Source organism: Eptatretus burgeri, chromosome 12 (genome assembly GCF_056783735.1).
Source record: "Eptatretus burgeri isolate ZD-2024b chromosome 12, Ebu_testis_v1, whole genome shotgun sequence".
NCBI classification, from domain to species: Eukaryota; Metazoa; Chordata; class Myxini; order Myxiniformes; family Myxinidae; genus Eptatretus; species Eptatretus burgeri.
Genome location: NC_140972.1, coordinates 77,565,420 through 77,583,667, shown reverse-complemented (window position 1 = coordinate 77,583,667; position 18,248 = coordinate 77,565,420). Strand labels below are relative to the sequence as shown.

The 18,248-nt window shown below is 40.4% G+C and overlaps 1 protein-coding gene across 3 annotated transcripts in view; it reads right to left on the bottom strand.

The window, feature by feature from the left end:
- TNKS2 (tankyrase 2) overlaps nucleotides 1-18,248 on the bottom strand; it is a 225,371-nt gene that overhangs the window by 88,797 nt on the left and 118,326 nt on the right. For all 3 annotated transcript variants that reach the window (XM_085848622.1, XM_085848623.1, XM_085848621.1), the window contains 3 exons: nucleotides 15,527-15,648; nucleotides 11,887-11,978; nucleotides 8,333-8,411 (listed from right to left, as the gene is read on the bottom strand). In XM_085848622.1, the coding sequence (XP_085704748.1) occupies nucleotides 8,333-8,411; nucleotides 11,887-11,978; nucleotides 15,527-15,648 (293 nt within the window). The remainder of the gene's footprint in view (nucleotides 1-8,332; nucleotides 8,412-11,886; nucleotides 11,979-15,526; nucleotides 15,649-18,248) is intronic.

Here is an 18,248-nt window from a genome sequence, read left to right as displayed (position 1 = left end):
CGAGATGTGCCGTGAGGAGAGAACATCTTGAACAGCAAAAGTAAGGCCAAAAAATAGCAGCCATCTTGGAATCAAAGATGGCTGCCATAAAATATTACATACATACATCATTAGACCTAATGATGAGAAAGAAATCGATTTGAACACCGAATAAAAGAGTATAGGGCTTCATATGGATCAAAACCGTGCCAAATATCGTTTTCAAATGACAGCCATTTTGTTTTTCATTTTAGAGGCTGAAAGTGTGAAAATTGAGCCAAGCATACAATTTATTCAGAATCTGCACCTTAAAATTAGGCTGCAACATTTCTCCAATTTGCCCCCCCAACACGATTATTTATTGAAAAAGGAACCAGCCTAATATGCTAAAGCCGATTGCAATATGTACCAGGCAGTTGCCCTGAGGAAATATTGGGGGGGGGGGGCGGGGGACAGATCACAGACAGAGCGTGGGGCAGGCAAGGCCGGAGAGGAGACGGTAGAAGACAGAAAGACCAGCGACCTGCCTCCGGTGAGAGAGTGAGAGACCGAAAGACTCAGCTTCATCACGGGAGATACCAATGATCCTCAATTGCCTTCAGTCAGATTTGCTTTCCATGAGGCAAAGGCAAGTTGTTTCAGGCCAACAGCCTCACCACAAGCTTATTTCACATCCAATAACACATTCAACTTTTGGACAGCATCACTGAGCTACAAAACCGACATTCTAAAAATAGCCCAATTTAATTGTAATTTGTCATATTCTTCCCAGACACCCGAACTCAAAATTGCTTTAAGCTAAGGACTTCGTGGAAACATGAATCTACTGCATTTTATCGTGGGAAGGTCCATGACCACTCAAATTTTTTCACAACTTGAAAGGATTCCATGAAAAGTAGGCATAACTGCTAAACTACGCATCGAGTAGGGAAGAGAAATGAGGGGTACACGGGACCACACACGTCAATCAGCATGGTGGGGGCTGGGCCATGACAATTGCTCGAGGGCCAATCACACCTAAATGGTTGTGGTTAACTGTGTTAAATGACATAGTACAGTCAGAGTAGCAACAATAGAAACCACTTAAAAATATATATGTATAAAAAAAGACCTAGTTTATGGTGGAAAATTACATACCATCCAACAACCATTGGTGCCAGGCATGCAATAATTATCTATATAAAACGGAAAAAACATGGTGAAACCTCGGTCGGCCCATGTGAGTTTGTCAAATTACGTACAATTTGAATGCGAGGACTGTACTATACTTCTATCAATTATTTAATTACATAGTATTGGAGCGTGAGTACGTCTATTAATTACGTATAATTGCACCGTGACTATGTCGAAACCCTTCAGGACATTAGCCCATTAGACGTTTATGGTGGAGGTCGTACTGAAAGTGCAGTGTGCCTGAACACATGGCTGTGCAGTGTACAGCAAGTCTAGAAATTTCAATTTTCAAGCACTAATTATTTTCTGAGGTTTTCCATCCTTTTTACTCCCGGGCTTTCGTCTGTACGTTGAACCAAAAGACAAGACGCACCACACACACACACAAACAAAACAACTCGCTTCTTAAAGTTGAATAACCTTCGTAATAACTGCCTGCCATTCATAAAGTGTTCAATTTAACCAATAGCCATAATGGAACCAGATAGTTTTCTCGCTAAAAAAGTGTTTAAAATTCCACATGGTATTTCTAATAACAACAATAATTTAAACTAGAGTAATTCAACTGCGTGCAGCCGACGGGTATGCCTCCACTCTCCCGCACAAACACTTGAGTATTGACATATTTGACCCTTGGCCTTTATCATATCTAGCCCAAAATCTAATCAGTTAATTGCTCTATTTTACTTTACCTTTGTACCAAGTTTGATGAAATTCTGTCCAATACTTCTTGAGTAAGGGTGTAAACAGTAAAATTTCAGTTTGACCTTGACCTTTATCACATCTTGCCCAAAATCTAATCACTTAATTGCCCCGTCTTACTTTACCTTTTTACCAATTTTGATGAAATTCTACAATTTGCTTCTTGAGTTATCGCGTAAACGAAAATCCGGACGGACGGACAACCCGGAAACATAATGCCTCCGGCACCCTTGGTGCGGAGGCATAAAAATAATAATAATTACTTGTATAACTTTCAATTTTAAATTATATCGGGCGAGCTAACAAGTGTTTATAATTCCACATGCTACTAAGTGTGAGGATGGTATCGACAAATGTGAGAATGCTGGTGGTCTTCCTGTGTAGGGATGGTACATCACTGCATAGCACTGTACATGTGATTATCGCTGCCCATTATATCATAGTAACACTATTTAACGCGAAGTATTTTCCCATACAATTGACAAGATAATTAATCATGACATCAAAATAAAACTCCAGCATGTAAATATTTGGAAAAAAAATAAACTCCACCATGTAAGTGCAGACACAGGTAGGGATGGTCACAAGAAATTATCATGTGAAACCATCCCGACATCTTTCATTGAATAATGGTTGTGCCCTGTCCATACAGCCATCCATTTGCAACTACAAAACACACAAAAACACAAATGCACACCCCCAAAAAACAAACAAACAATCAGTCATAGACTGGTACTTATGAAATTGTCAACTTGACCTCTGACCTTGTCTAATAAAAGCTGTCTCTAGAGAAGGTCGCGATGCAAACCAGAAGTTTCTACGATGATTCTTCACCAAACCATCAAAAATCGTAACGTCGAGCGAAGCAAAAATCTCCATTTCTCCACGCAATTATTTAATATTATTTTATCAAAGTCACAAAACCGTAATTTTCGGCCATCCACCAACAATCTTTACATAATCCGACGGCTCAGCGAGTCAGGCATGCGACGATAACCTTTATTGGGATAAAAAATGACTTTTAAACACCATCTTTATCGAAAACAGCGTCAGCGCGCATACGGAAAAACTTTACGTGACTCAACGACGGGTCTGCTCAAGCGCAATGCATCACGTGACAACCCGTGACGCGTCGAGTTAAATATTTTTTATATAATCTTAAAACGTCTCCAAAACATCCGATTTTTATCAGAATTTCGACAACCGAGTTTTAAGCATCCTAAGCGATCGCAAAAACCGAAGACAAAATTAAAATCGAAGTTAAAATGAACTCGTAACGTCGAGCGAAGCAAAAATACTCCATTTCTCCACATGAATTTACGGAATTATGTTTGACCTCACTATCACCTTGAACTTTGACCGATTTTGACCAAAATCTAATCAGCGCCAGCCATCACCCTCCTGAATCACGTGGTGTAATTTGACATTGGTAGCTTCTTCCGTTCTCGAGTTATCGTGCCTACAAACAAACAAGCAGTCATAGACTGGTACTTACGAAATCGTCAACTTGACCTCTGACCTCCAATAAAAGTTGTCTCTAGAGAAGGTAGCGACGCAAACCAGAAGTTTCTACGATGATTCTGTACCAAACCATCAAAAATCGAATGTTTTGGATGTTTGACCTCACTGTGACCTTGACCTTTGACCGATTTTGACCAAAATCTAATCAGCGCTAGCCATCACCATCCTGAATCACGTGGTGTAATTTGATATTGGCAGCTTCTTCCGTTCTCGAGTTATCATTTTTACTTACGAAATCTTTAGATTTCGTAAGTATATTGACAACTTCCGTCCTCTGTTTGTGTGTTTGTTTGTGTGTTTGTTTGTCTGTGTGTTTGTTTGTGTGTTTGTTTGTAGGCACGATAACTCGAGAACGGAAGAAGCTACCAATGTCAAATTACACCACGTGATTCAGGAGGGTGATGGCTAGTGCCGATTAGATTTTGGTCAAAATCGGTCAAAGGTCAAGGTCACAGTGAGGTCAAACATCCAAAAAATGATAATTTGAGAACGGAAGAAGCTTCCAATGTCAAATTACACCAGGTGATTCAGGAGGGTAGTGGCTTGTGCTGATTAGATTTTGGTCAAAATCAGTCAAAGGTCAAGGTCACAGTGAGGTCAAACATCCAAAACATTCGATTTTTGATGGTTTGGTACAGAATCATTGTAGAAACTTCTGGTTTGCGTCGCTACCTTCTCTAGAGACAGCTTTTATTAGACAAGGTCAGAGGTCAAGTTGACGATTTCGTAAGTACCAGTCGATGACTGCTTGTTTGGATGTTTGACCTCACTGTGACCTTGACCTTTGACTGATTTTGACCAAAATCTAATCAGCACTAGCCATCACCCTCCTGAATCACGTGTGTAATTTGACATTGGTAGCTTCTTCCGTTCGAGTTATCTGTACCAAACCATCAAAAAAAAAAATCGAACATTAGACCATACTGTGACCTTGACCTTTGACCGATTTTGACCAAAATCTAATCAGCACTAGCCATCACCCTCCTGAATCACGCGGTGCAATTTGACATTGGTAGCTTCTTCCGTTCAAGTTATCGTGCCTACAAACAAACAATACAGAAGGCCCTTGCTGTTCATGGGAGTTATATTCTTGAAAATCTGTGTGAACCGCAACTCACAAACTTAGGGGGCAATGAGGATAAATTACCCCCGGTTGAGGGTGCCGGTCATCTCTGAAGCTCTGTAGATGTGGATCTCTGATCGGCTTAGAATGGCTTTGATGTCGTCTTGTCTTTTGGTTCAACGTACAGACGAAAGCCCAGGAGTAAAAAGGATGGAAAACCTCAGAAATCAAACTACATTTCTGAGTTATCCGGAGATAGATTTTGAAAATGGTTGATTTGGAACATTTATGATCAATGTGTCTTCAAAAGGTTGGGTGAAATTTTTTTGACCGTATCACATCGACGATTTTTCCAACTTTGAAGACACGTGACTCGATAACCAGGACGAATTAAAAAAAAAACCGTCCGACCAAATTTAGATATTGTTCCATATTATCAGAATCCGAAGAAATTTCGAAGATCGGATCACAAACGGCGGAGGAGATAGATTTTGAAAATGGACGATTTCACAACTTTGGAGTGGCCTTGACCTTGACCTTCAATCGTGTCAAAAGTAATACCGTCGTGCATCACTCATCGACCCCTACCTACATACCAAGTTTCATCAAGACCGGGCGACTTTTGTTTGACCGTCTCACATCGACGATTTTTCCAACTTTGAAGACACGTGACTCAATAACCAGGACGAATTTAAAAAAAAACCGGCCTGACAAAATTTAGATATTGTTCCATATTATCAGAATCCGAAGGAATTTCGAAGATCGGATCATAAACGGCGGAGGAGATAGATTTTGAAAATGGACGATTTCGCAAGTTTGGAGTGACCTTGAAGTTGACCTTAAACTTCAATCGGGTCAAAGGTTATACCGTTGTGCATCCCTCATCGACATCTACGCACATATCAAATATCAAGAAAATCGGAAGAAAAAAATGGGGACGTACGTCCGATGGACGGACATCGAGACTGGTTTTATTGAGATGACCTAAAAATAGGGTTAGGGACTTCAACTTTAAAATTTGTCCAAACTGCACGCTTAATTAACATGTTGATGCATGGTTTTTGTGCCATTATATTTTCATGAATAAAAGAGTTATTAATAACATAAAATAAAGTATTGTTGCAGATCTAATCTGGGGATCGAGGCTTGCAACGAGGGGAAGCACTCGGGTCCCTCCCAAACCGCTGGGCACAGACAACCCCGTGTGCCAGCGGGTTGCGAAGCAACCACGAACGCCAATTGGTACGAGCAATCCTGGCAGGATTACACTACTTGTCATGTTACCATTTCCGGTGGATTGAATGCACCAAGTGAGTTTCATGCCATCGATGCGTACTTGCGTTAACTTAGCATATCAGGTGCAGTCAAGCAGAGCTGCCAAGTACGCACCAGTTAATGAGAGCAAATTAGTGGGGCAGAACTTCCCAGATAACTTGTGTGGGGACGACGCTGGACCAATGGAGGAAAAGACAGATTGAGCTGGGTACATTTTTAATACTAGAAGGGCACTCGCGAGAGCGCATACCTCCACCACGTAATGCCTGATCTACGAGAACATATCGGGCCCAATACATTTTTGAAATACCATGCTATACAGTACTACTGTATATCGTTTTTGGCCCTATATCTTAATGGTGAAGAATCACTTTGGAAATTAAATAATTGTCGTCTTCAGATCCGGATTCGGATCTTCACCAAAATCGAATAAATTCATTCTTGTGATACACCCAACCTGTTCACCAGGATTCATCTGAATCGTCCACAACTTTTTGAGATATCGTGCAATGTATGTGTGTGTGTGTGTGTATATATACATATATTATTTTTAGCACTATCTATCAATGGTGAACAATCACTTTAAAAATTCTAGTAGTCAGATCTGGATCCGGATGTTCACCAAAATCTAATCGATTCTTCCTTGTCACACACCCAGTGTCTATCAAGTTTCGTCCGAATCCATCCACAACTTTGAGAAATCGTGCTATATGTCGATTTTGGCACAATCTCTCAATGGTGAAGAATCACTTTAAAAATTCTCGTCGGCGGATCCGGATCCAGATCTTAACCAAAATCTAATCAGTTCGTCCTTATCACACACCGAACCTGTTCGAGGAAATTTCCGATCAAGAAATATGAAAATGACACTTATGCAACGATTTGATGATTTTTAAAACACAATTTTTGAAAACCGCACAATATTTTGCCAAAATTGAACTGTTTTTGTCATTCTCAGATCAACATAACACCGAGATCGCACCAGTGCCGCCAACAAAAGTTCATTAATGTTATCCTGCACTGATTCATTGAGATTGATAGTATTCTTTATAGAGTTGTGTAGCTCAGTCAAACTGAATTTTTAAGTGCGGAATTTCCCTGCTCCATCCTTCACACATCTTTGTTGGCGTATGTCTGGGGCTACAGTTAAGCGTAAATATGTCACTTCCACTAGAAGTTCTTTCTCCGATAGTGTACTCAGTAAATATAGACTGTCTGGGGTCAAAAGTCCTTTGTGCTTCTTGCAAGTTTGTATAGTATTCAATAGCCTAGTATTTTTCTATTTCTTCAAGTCTTACTTTTTCCTAAATTACTTGATTTCGGTCCTATGCAACATCCAATCAATTTGAAAATGTGATTAGTGTATTCCTTGACCTGAAAAACATATGAAATTATATATTACAAGCCTTATTAGTCACATTAGAGAAGGAAAACATGAAAAAGGTCAATTTTTGGCCGCCATTTTGAATAAATTAAGGTTCTGGGGGTCAAAGGTTATCGGAGGTAAAAAAAAAAATTAGACCGGATTCGGATTCAGCATGGAAAATGCTATGCACAAAATTTCAATCATATTTACCCAACCCAAGTATGATGCAACATGCGGCTCGTGGAATTTATTTTACTTTTATTTTTTTCCGCCCGCTAAAAAACACGAATACGCGAAGCGCAGGGCCGTGAATGTCGAAGCAGGTCTCAGTTTATAAATCGCGAATAGTGAATAGCGGGGTCCGACAATCCTTCAATTTTTATATAATCTAGAAGTTTTGTGCTCCTGAAGCAGTCTTGTATGCTAACCACCATTATCCACTGTAATAAGACGATGCTGAGTCACAATTTTAGGAGATAGAGTGATTGGTGCATAGCCATAATGATTCAAATAAGTTGTTCCTCGATCATAAACTTAAAAGACGAACGAACAGACATTAACAAATTGCTTAACCCCACTTTTTGCTTCGTGTGGTAAAAACACACAAACACAAATGCGCGCGCGCACACACAAACAAACAAACAAACAAACAAACAAACAAACAAACAAACACACACACACACACACACACACACACACACACACACACACACACACACACACACACATACACACACACCCCAAATCGAGAGAGATGTTTTGAGTCATTTGCATGCAGAACCATTTTTCAAAGATGATTATATCTTGTGATGATCCCTCCCTTGTTTACATCCTTTTACTTTTTTATTTTTCAATGATTTTTAATACTTATCATATTAAGGATCAGATATCTGATGAGGGTAAAAATAATCAAATAAATTGGCATGTTAAGAAAACATGTTTGGCGTGTCTACAAAGAACACAATAGAGAATCAAGGGTGAGTTGAAAACACTTTCTGGGTACAAGGCCATGCATTGCATTCCTAATGAAGTTGCTGACACTAATCATTGGTAGTCTTAAGCAAGATGAATGCAGCAAGACGGCAGGCCGATACAAATCAATTCAGAACAATCCAAGCTAATGCACTCGAGTTGGCAAAGTGTGAGTCGACTACAAATAGCTTCCCTCTCATATCCCATGGGTTGCACACCCTAAAAAAAAAAATTCAGGAAATTTTTTTTCCCCGTTTGTTTTCTTTTTCCTGCAGCCTCACCTTTGCTCCATGTTTGAGTAGGACCTCAATCACATCATTGTGTGCCTTGTCCGACGCCACGTGCAACGGTGAGAGCAAGCTGCCAACAGACACCATCAAGTAAAGCAATTCAATATTTTTCTCCAAAAGGTTGATTCCTTTGCTGAGAGCAAATATCCAAAAGGTTAATGCAACAAGTTCTGAAAAACATTTGGCTGACACACCAACAATGCATAAAATTGTATCCCGAGACTTTGAAAGAAGAGTGAAGCATAAGAAATGGATAGGCACCTGCTGGGAATTACAGAGCAAGTCATTCACAGGCTTTTCCCAGTTAAAGCATCTTCCTGTGTCATGGGCAACATCAGTTCAATGTAACAAATTATCAGAGTGCTCAAGATGATTCCAAATGACAAAGGCATTGCTGTAGCAAGGATATTATTCCTGATAGAAGCAGGTTATTTTCTGCCTAGGTTGAAAAAGGCAAATCCATGCTGAGGCCGAGCTGCAAAGCAATGTTCAAGTCAGGCCAATTAATTTGGCTTTAATAGACGGGCCGCTTAAAAAAATACCTGTGCAAAGGTTTTGGAACTATAATCGACCACGAACGAGTACATTCAACTGACATACTGTATAGTCAGTATCGTTGCAGTGCAATAGCTGCTTCGATTATTAATGCATTGCCGTTACTTTGAGCAACATCCACCAAGCCAATTGACGTCATTGAAGGAAATACTTGCTGTGGCAAACCAGAGATCATCGAAATGGTGGTTGGTACTCAAGTGGAGCAAAAGCAGGTCGACACCAAATGCTTCGCTCAAATAATCAAATAGTTCTGTGTAAAATTATAATGACGATTACAGTCCCACATGATAAAGAAAACTCCATTTCCTCTCAAAGTGATTCCCTTTTTTTTTTTGCTTTTTTTTAATCAAGAAGGCTTTGCTCATTTTATCAATTGCAATCATCAAGCGGTAGGAATACAATAAACCAAGAAATGCACTTAACAATGGCAATCCTTTCAGATTGTGCCTTCACATGAAATATGAAATTGTTTTGCACTGTAATAAATATTATTGTGCAATAAAAAGGAAAAGCATTCACTAGCTCAGAGGAAAGAAAGAAAGAAACAAACAAACAAAATGGGGGGTATTTAGTTAAAACACGACAAAACAGCGCAAGCAAGTTCACAACCACCAAACGTCTCAAACTCAACGTCCACCCCATTCCTACATACCCGTTCCTACCCCATCCACACTCAAGGTCCAACCTGTTCCTTCTTGTGCAACCCCATTTACCTCATCCACCCTTTTCCTAGTCATCACGAGTGACCAGACAAAGTCGATACGTTTAGGATCACCCCATTTCTCAATAAAGATGCAAAAACCAATCATCTTAAACTATATAGACGAGTCAGCTTCATTCCTTGAGCAAGCAAGGCAATATAATGCATGATCATTACACATACGAGGTGGATTATTTTCTCAAACAGCATGACCGCTAAACAGCAATTCAGCTTTACATAATCACAGCCACTTTAAAACTGCTTGTGCTATTATGCTGCACGTCTCTTACCAGTGCATGGAAGGCCAAATCAAAATAAATATAAGGGTGGGATCAATCCAAACAGATGTCAATCAAGCAACCACTGCCTGGTTAACCGCACAGCATCAAGAGCATCTGCTCACCATCACCTACTTGTGCCCATTTCTCTTGCTTATGGGACCTTCTCCCTTCAATTTGAGCCCACTCTTCCCCCAATGCTGATTACATGTACAAAGTTTCATTTAAAAATGTGCCCATAATTGCAATTTTGGCATGCAACCTTTTGATCCCAGGGGGTGTGGGGAAAAATGATACTGCTCTTGCACCTTCATGACATGTGGTACTCATAACTACCAAGTTTGGTGTATTTCTGCACAACCGCTTAGGAGATAGCATGACGGACGGACGGACAGACAGACAGACAGACAGACAGAAACAAACGGAGCTAATTACAATATCGCCCTGTTTTTTTGAAAAAGCATGGGGATAATAAAAACATGAGCATATGGTGTCCCACAACATTTGTTGAAACAAACAAAAAAAAGAGAGCACCAGAATTACATGGTAAATGACAAATTGTACAAGGTCATCAATTTCTGTGCAAGCCTAAAGCTTGCAATCTGTAAAACAAACAACAACAAAAAAATCTCTGCAAGCTTACTAACCAGAGCAACAAGATGCCACCAAAAAAATTAGCAAAAGTACATTTCATTGAGAGCAAAAATGTCCCAATATGCCTTATCACAACCACTGTAAAAAATCTCATAATGCAATAACATATTATATTTTTAAATACAAAGGTCCTGGCTCACAGAGGAGCTAAAGGACAAAGGGCAGCAGGTCGACAAATGACCAAACGATGAGGGAGAGGAAGGGGATGAACATACACAGGGAGGAAAAACATGAAAAAGTAACAATAGCCTGAAGAGTAACCAAATGGGAAAGAATCAGCATGCGTTGAAGTGATCACACATATATGCATAAGTAGGTGCACTAGGTAGTGATGGGCAACACATTTGAAAGACTGAAATGAAAGCAGGACAAACACAGGGAGACGTTTACACAATTGGGAGAAGGGGACAAATAAATTCAGCAACCAGTCTGGACATTGGAAGAATGAGCAGATGAGGGATTCTTGAGGAACACATGTGATCTGTTCTCTCTCACCTCTGCTCTCCCCAAGTCACCCCAGGAGTACCAAGGCCAATTGCAAAGTTGTATAAAATTCACAACAAGACAGTCCTGTCTTGAGATTCCAATGGTTCGGAAGGCCGAGTTTTTGACCGTCTCAAAAGAAGCAAGTTAAGAAGCAAGTTAAGAAGCAGGAGCACCAGTCCAAAGTAGGAAGCCATACTCCATGGAGGTCCGTGTGAAAGTCTTGTGTTCAGTGATAAGTTCAGTGAGGCTGAAAATGCCATAGATCTACAGAGAATATCCAGCGACTAGCCTTGATTATATGATCTTCCACAAGATGTTATGGCAGATAGTAAAGCCAAGGAGTTCTAAGGCCTGCACCTCTTCAAATACCTGTCTAGGAAAGTGGATTGGTTAGTTTATTTGTGATCCTCATGGAGACACAGCCTTTAACATGTGTGCTGCATCACTCTACACAGGGTGGATTTATCAGTAAAGTTGATTTTCAAAGTAATCAGATACCTCTGATATAAATCAAGAATCTGAACACACCATTTTGTGGAACCCCAGCCTAAAGGGAAAGATCATGGGAAAGGAAGCGCCAACGAGGGACACCTACCGTTTCCGCTCACAGAGGAAATCAAACAATCAATAATAATCAATTGGGCATCGACATTGTGCCGTTTTGTCTCACACTTCAGTCACATCTTTCAACAAAGTAACTTAAACGAGTGTTCACAGATTATTAGAGTTAAAATAAAACTAACAACAAAACAATCTCAGCTGAGAATAGTACACACAACTCCTTGGTTGTTTGGGGTGGGGGGGGGGGGGAATAGGCAAACAGAAAGCCATTCAAAGGGGAAAATGCAGGACTCCATGCACACAAGCCTTACTCTTTCGTCTTCTCGTTTATGTTGGCTCCCTTGCGCAAAAGCACCTCAGTCACTTGCTTGCGCTTTGGGTACGGAGAAGCCCCAGCACAGTGCTGCAGAAAAAAATTACAATGCTTAGCATGAGGTATATACATCCCATTTAAACACAGACGATGCCTTGGACATTTCTGACAGAAAAGTTCACCAACACTTCAAAACATTTTAAAATGCACCAAGAGGTTTGTAAAGAGAGTCTTGATCCACAATTATGAAACCCACTGTGTCTTTGTCTTTTTCTCAAGTGAGGTTTGATAGACAGGTAAAACCATTGGAAAGTTAACCCAAAGCTTCATGGCATCCATCATGAAACTGTGCTGTGCACACTATGGTAAAGTCATTTCCATTCCATTTCTGCAGGGTTGGAAAAGCCATTGTGCAAGTCTTGGCTGTGAAAATGACAGGATTAAAAAAAAAAATTCATAGAATACCTTGACCCCATGCAGTATTCAAGTATCTTACTATAATTCACCGTCTGTCCGTCTGTCTGTCTGTTCCCAGGTACCGCAAAAATGGCTGAACCGATCGCAACCATTTTTTGGGTGTGTAATCCTGGGATCCTTTGGAGTAAAAAAGGCATAAATATAAAAACATGACCCCCTTGACAGCTCCCGTTGGGAGCGGGTAGTTCTAGTACAATTCAATTGAAATAAAATAATGATCTTAACGGTCATATAAAAAATTCCGGAGGTTTACTGCCATCGACGCAGTCTTATACGCCACCTTATTTAACATGTCCAAGTCCTGCAAAACTGGACGTTTTTGGAAGCAACAAGAAGGTGACTTGTATACTACAGTGTTCAAGTCTATAATTTAATTGAAATAAATAAGGACTGTAACCATCATATTAAAAATTTAAAAAAAAATCCAAAAGTTTACCACCGTTAATATGCAGTGTCTATTACAACACCCTATTTCACACATTACATGAGTTCTTTGTTCCTGTTGTTTGTGTCCTTTCCAACACGCTTAAAAACAGAAAGTTTCTTATTTGGAATGATTTTCAATTTTGTTTCATTGCCAGACAGGCGTAGAGAGGAAAAAATTCTCACTCCTCTCTGCACATGTGCAATCGGGACGAATTCAGAGCCAAAGTACTGCTAAACTACAAGTTTGTTTTCCAATCCATGTTCAAAATATAGCATCCGATTGAAATCAAGTTGTTCCTTGATCATAAACTCATGTTTGCAGACGGACGGAAAGAAGTCAACCTATTGCTTAACCTCGCTGTTAACTTCACGTGCATGGGGTAAAAATTGTATGAAGTTATAAATAAGAAAGAGTTTGCCTCCAACTCAATTATTGTGAAGGGCGGGTGGGGGGGGGGATTCAATTTTTAAAAGGCAATGAAGATTGAATGTGTGTGGAACATAGTAGAGTGAAGTTTCATAACAGATAGATAAGATGCATTGAATGGTCACTTCTTTCGAAAAAGAAAGATCGTAATACTGGGTTTATCCTTTCCTGGTTTAGAACCGAGATTGGCAATCTCACCAAGGAAGCAGCACTGCATTCAAATCTGTATCTGTACTAAAGCATGCCCTCTAACCTCCCCCCCTAAAAAATATTCAGCAATAAAAGTACAGATATTGTCATTTATTTATTCTGAATGGCTCAAATTAAATACCTTATGCAGATTTTCTGTTCCTAGAATCACGAAGGAACCTCAGCACGTCAACATACTGTAATTGTAAGAAATGCTTTCCAAGGGAAATCTGGAATCCACATATCTTCTTCTTCTTCTTTCGGCTGCTCCCGTTAGGGGTCGCCACAGCGGATCATCTGTATGATCCGCATAGTGATTTGGCACATGTTTTACGCCGGATGCCCTTCCTGACGCAACCCTGGTCGCCTCTTACGACACAGGGATATGGTACACCTATTTTAACCGGGGTATACACCGGCCCAGTACACTGGTACTCATTTCGCCGACCTCGGAAGGATGACAGGCTGAGTCAACCCCCTGGTGTATTAATTCAGTGGCCCAACGGGGCTTGAACTCAGGACCTTTTGGATCCCAAGCCGCTGCCCGAACCACTGCGCCAACACCAGGATCTGGAATCCACATATATAATGCTACAAAACAGCAGCAAGTGGATTATTTTTAAGCCTCATATTCCTCTTCCCTCATCTGCAAACTACCCACTTACCTTCAACCACCTCACCATTTGACCGTTTTTACAGCCATTTTTCCCTGCTGCGCAGGGGTTTGGCTTTTTGTGAGGCAATGTTTTATGGCCGGATGCCCTTCCTGACGCCAACCCTGGTCGCCTCTTACGACACACAGGGATATGGTACACCTATTCTAACCGGGGCATACACCAGGACCAGTACACTGGCACTCATTTCACCGACCTCGGAAGGATGACAGGCTGAGTCAACCCCCTGGTGTATTAATTCAGTGGCCCAACGGGACTTGAACTCAGGACCATTTGGATCCCAAGCCGCTGCCCTTACCACTGCGCCAACACCAGGATCTGGAATCCACATATATAATGCTACAAAACAGCAGCAAGTGGATTATTTTTAAGCCTCATATTCCTCTTCCCTCATCTGCAAACTACCCACTTACCTTCAACCACCTCACCTATAATGCTAATACTCTATCAAAGAACCAATTTACCAAGGAAACTGCAAGGCATCCACTAAAAGAGGAGCTTATCCACCAAAATCGATTGCTGGTAATACTGTGTTAAGGACTCGATTATTCCTAACCTTTTTGTTGAGAAGGCTTGCAGGCTTTGGGAAGCTAAAAAGCATTGAAAGAAGAATAAGCTGCCAATACAAACCTCCAGTTAAAGTGGACATGGTGTGTGCACAGTGTTTAAACAGTGCTTACTTCACAAATCCCACCAACAGCAATGAACAGAGAAAGCAATTAAATCTCAAATACAGCATGTCTACTTCAACAACATTCCAATTACCGATTCATCCTCAGACCTGTATCACTGATGCATTGGAATACTCAGTGGATTCATGAAAAAAGAGAGTTCATGACACTCAAAACAAACAGCAACACACACTTGAATTGCAATTCATGGCCTGTCAGAAAAAGTTTTCTTGAACATAAATACCATTCCAAATAACATTAGGAAGAACAGAGGACGATATTTTAATGGGCATTATTGCACATGAGCCCATACATGGATGGATTAAAGGGGTAAAATGAAAAAAAATGAATATGGAGATGGGGGAAAATAAAAGGTGGTTTGGGTGGGGAGGGGGGTGAGAGAGAGGAGATCGGATTGAGGGGAAAAGACATGGAATTTAAGTTCACCGTTTTTGCCCCATCATATTTTGGGAAGGGCAAGTGGAAATCGTGTGCAATGCCTCCCAAATGCATCAAAGTACTGTATTTGCACGGCACAGAAGGATGAGAGAATGCATGCTGCCAACTGAACCAAAGGCAACACAGAGACAATGAGATAAGCTGCCAAAAGACGAAGAGAGGGAGGGGGGATGTAAAGAAACAGCAATAAAAAGCAAATAGCAGAAACCATGTGGGGGGGGAATCTTCAAACAGGGATATTGACAAAGCCTTTCCAGCAGTGAAAGTGCACAGGCAATTCCAGTAAAGGATGCAAAAAAGTGCATGTTGCCTCACCAGTGCGGTCTCATGGCTCTGAGGGTGCTTGAAGTTGATTATGTCCAAGCTTAAGTGCTTCTTTACTCTCGTCACATCTGCTTCCCGAGCCGCCTGCAGCAGTGAATGCCCTCGAAACTCATCTGCAGAGAAAACACAGATTATGCAAGGGTATGAAAAAGAAACTGGTGAGGGACAGTGGGAAAAGAAAAGGAGAAATAAATAAATAAACAGATATTGATGCTCAATCAACAGAAAAAAAAGACCATTTGAGTGAGAATCAATATCACCAAATGTGATAACTGGGCATTCAATATTCCAAGAGAAGCAGGATGTTGTCAATTTTATACATCACATTGTAAAAGCAGAAATGTCTTGGTTTCTGCTTTCACAATACAATGTTTTCACAATATGATATAGACATAACAATAATGTGGATTGGGAGAAATTTTTTACAAGATAAGCTAACACAAAATTAGAATGGCACTCGTTAAAGCACATACCTCCTCCAGGCTGAACAGTTTACGTTTTATAGCCCACCGAAAGGCTGGATCTATATCCAGATCTTCACCAAAATCTCATCAGCTTGTTTTGGTTACCTACCCAACTCATCCACCAAGTTTTGGCATAACCCATCCACAACTTTTTGAAATATCATGCAGTGCTGTATATCGTTTTTGGCCCCATCTCTCAATGATGAAGAATCACTTCGAAAATTAAAAAAAAAAAAAACTTCTCGCATCCGATATTCACCAAAATCTAACCAATTCGTCCTCGTCACATACACAACCAGTCCAAGTTTTGTCCGAATCTGTCCAAAAACTTGTGATATCGTGCTATATATAGTTTTTGGACCTGTCGCTCAATGGTGAAGAATCACTTAAACATTCACGTATCCAGATCCGAATCTGGATCTTCACCAAAATCTACATCAATTTCTCCTCGTCACACACCCAACCTGTCCATCCAGTTTCGTCCGAATCCGTCCATAACTTTTTGAAATATCCTGCTCACACACAAACAGACAAACAGATAGCTAGGAGTGAAAACATAATCTCCATCAACCTTCGGTGGTGGAGGTAATTATATTTTGCAGTAGCCAAATACAAATGGCTAACAGTTGATACAAACAGGATGGAATCTGTGAATGTTCGACTAAATTACCTCTCAAAACGATTCAAACTGAACATTTTAACCATCAAGCTTATGAAAATAAAATAAAACTGAGCCCTGCAATTTTTCAAATATAGAACTGATCTATTACTTGGAACTCATTTGTGGAAGAAAAAGTGGTATTGGAAGGTGGAAGAGACGTGGCAAAGAAAGCAAAGTTATATACATGTCCACTTAGCTGCAACCCTCCTCGTCATCCCACCTGACAAACAAAATTAACAAATTAATGGAGTTTTAGTCACGACAAGCCTCATCGTGAAACAATCCAAATAAAGGGAAGCAACAGCTTTATTTTGACACAGTTGCATTCAAATCAGACCCAAATGACATTACCAATATACTGTGTTCAAGACTGGGGGACAGCAAGGTGTTAACACCTCGGTTTGCAGTCTAAAAACAGTTTCATATAAATAAGTCAACATGATGGTGGCGCACAAGCAAAGTGTTGCATCATTATAAATTTTGTACTTTACCAAGAATGTTCAGGCAGCTTATCTGCTTGCAAAAATAAAAATAAAATCAATAAGGGATACAGCATATCCAATAATAATCGTGAAATAAGAGAACGATTATGTCCCTACAATGGCAAAGTCGTTATTGCCCAAACATTCCAAAATTAAACGATATTAAAAATTGCATCACGGTGTTTTGAGGTATGTTAGTAACAATGTAACCAGACTCAGTAGTGTAATGATTAGAACGTTCGCTCCAAGTCTGGGAGGTCGGTGGTTCAAACCCCGGCCGAGCCATACCAAATACTATTTTTTAAATGGTACGTGCTGCTAAGTTGCTTGACACAAAGCACTGAAAAGGATAAAGCTCGAACAAAATACTGAAAAGGCAATGGCAAACCGGTTAATATAACCATCGACAAGATAACCCAGCTTTTGGGTAAAGAGTATGGTGCATCAAATGGAATCGGATTCAAATCTAACGCTTTTGATACAGTCTGGCATTCCGCGTTGCTCTCCAACCAGTCCACTCTGATTACTCACTTCCTCCACTCTCATAGCAAACGTGTGGCTCTCGACAGAACCCTTTCATCTCCACTCCCTGTCACACTGCCTTAAGGCTGGAGTGCCCCAAGGCAGTGTTCTAAACCCCATATTATTCCTAATCTTCATCAATGATCTCACCGACTGGAAAATCCTCTATCTCTTTGCTGACGACTCCGCACTCTGCCAAGACATCCCTCATCCTTCTGATAGACAGGCAGCAGCCTCTTCCCTCATCTCAGACCTTGACAAAATCACAAGCTGGTCAAACAATTTGCTCATGTATCCACATTGTCCACCCTTTGCATTCTCTCTCATCATTCATCGTTACTTGCATCTCTTGTTTGTCCATCTTTGTCTACTTTCTCCCTTTGCCCTCCAATTGGTGCTTCCACTTTCTCCTGCTATTCCCTTTGTTATGTTGTGGCCTGATGTGTTCTGTGTAATCACAATTCCACAAGCCGAGGTCATGTAAAATAAATAAATAAATGAAAACAAACAATTTTTTTTTTAAATAATGCCCCAGCATTCTTGGCATTTTTCAGGAATGGCCTTCTGCAAGACAACAACAAGAA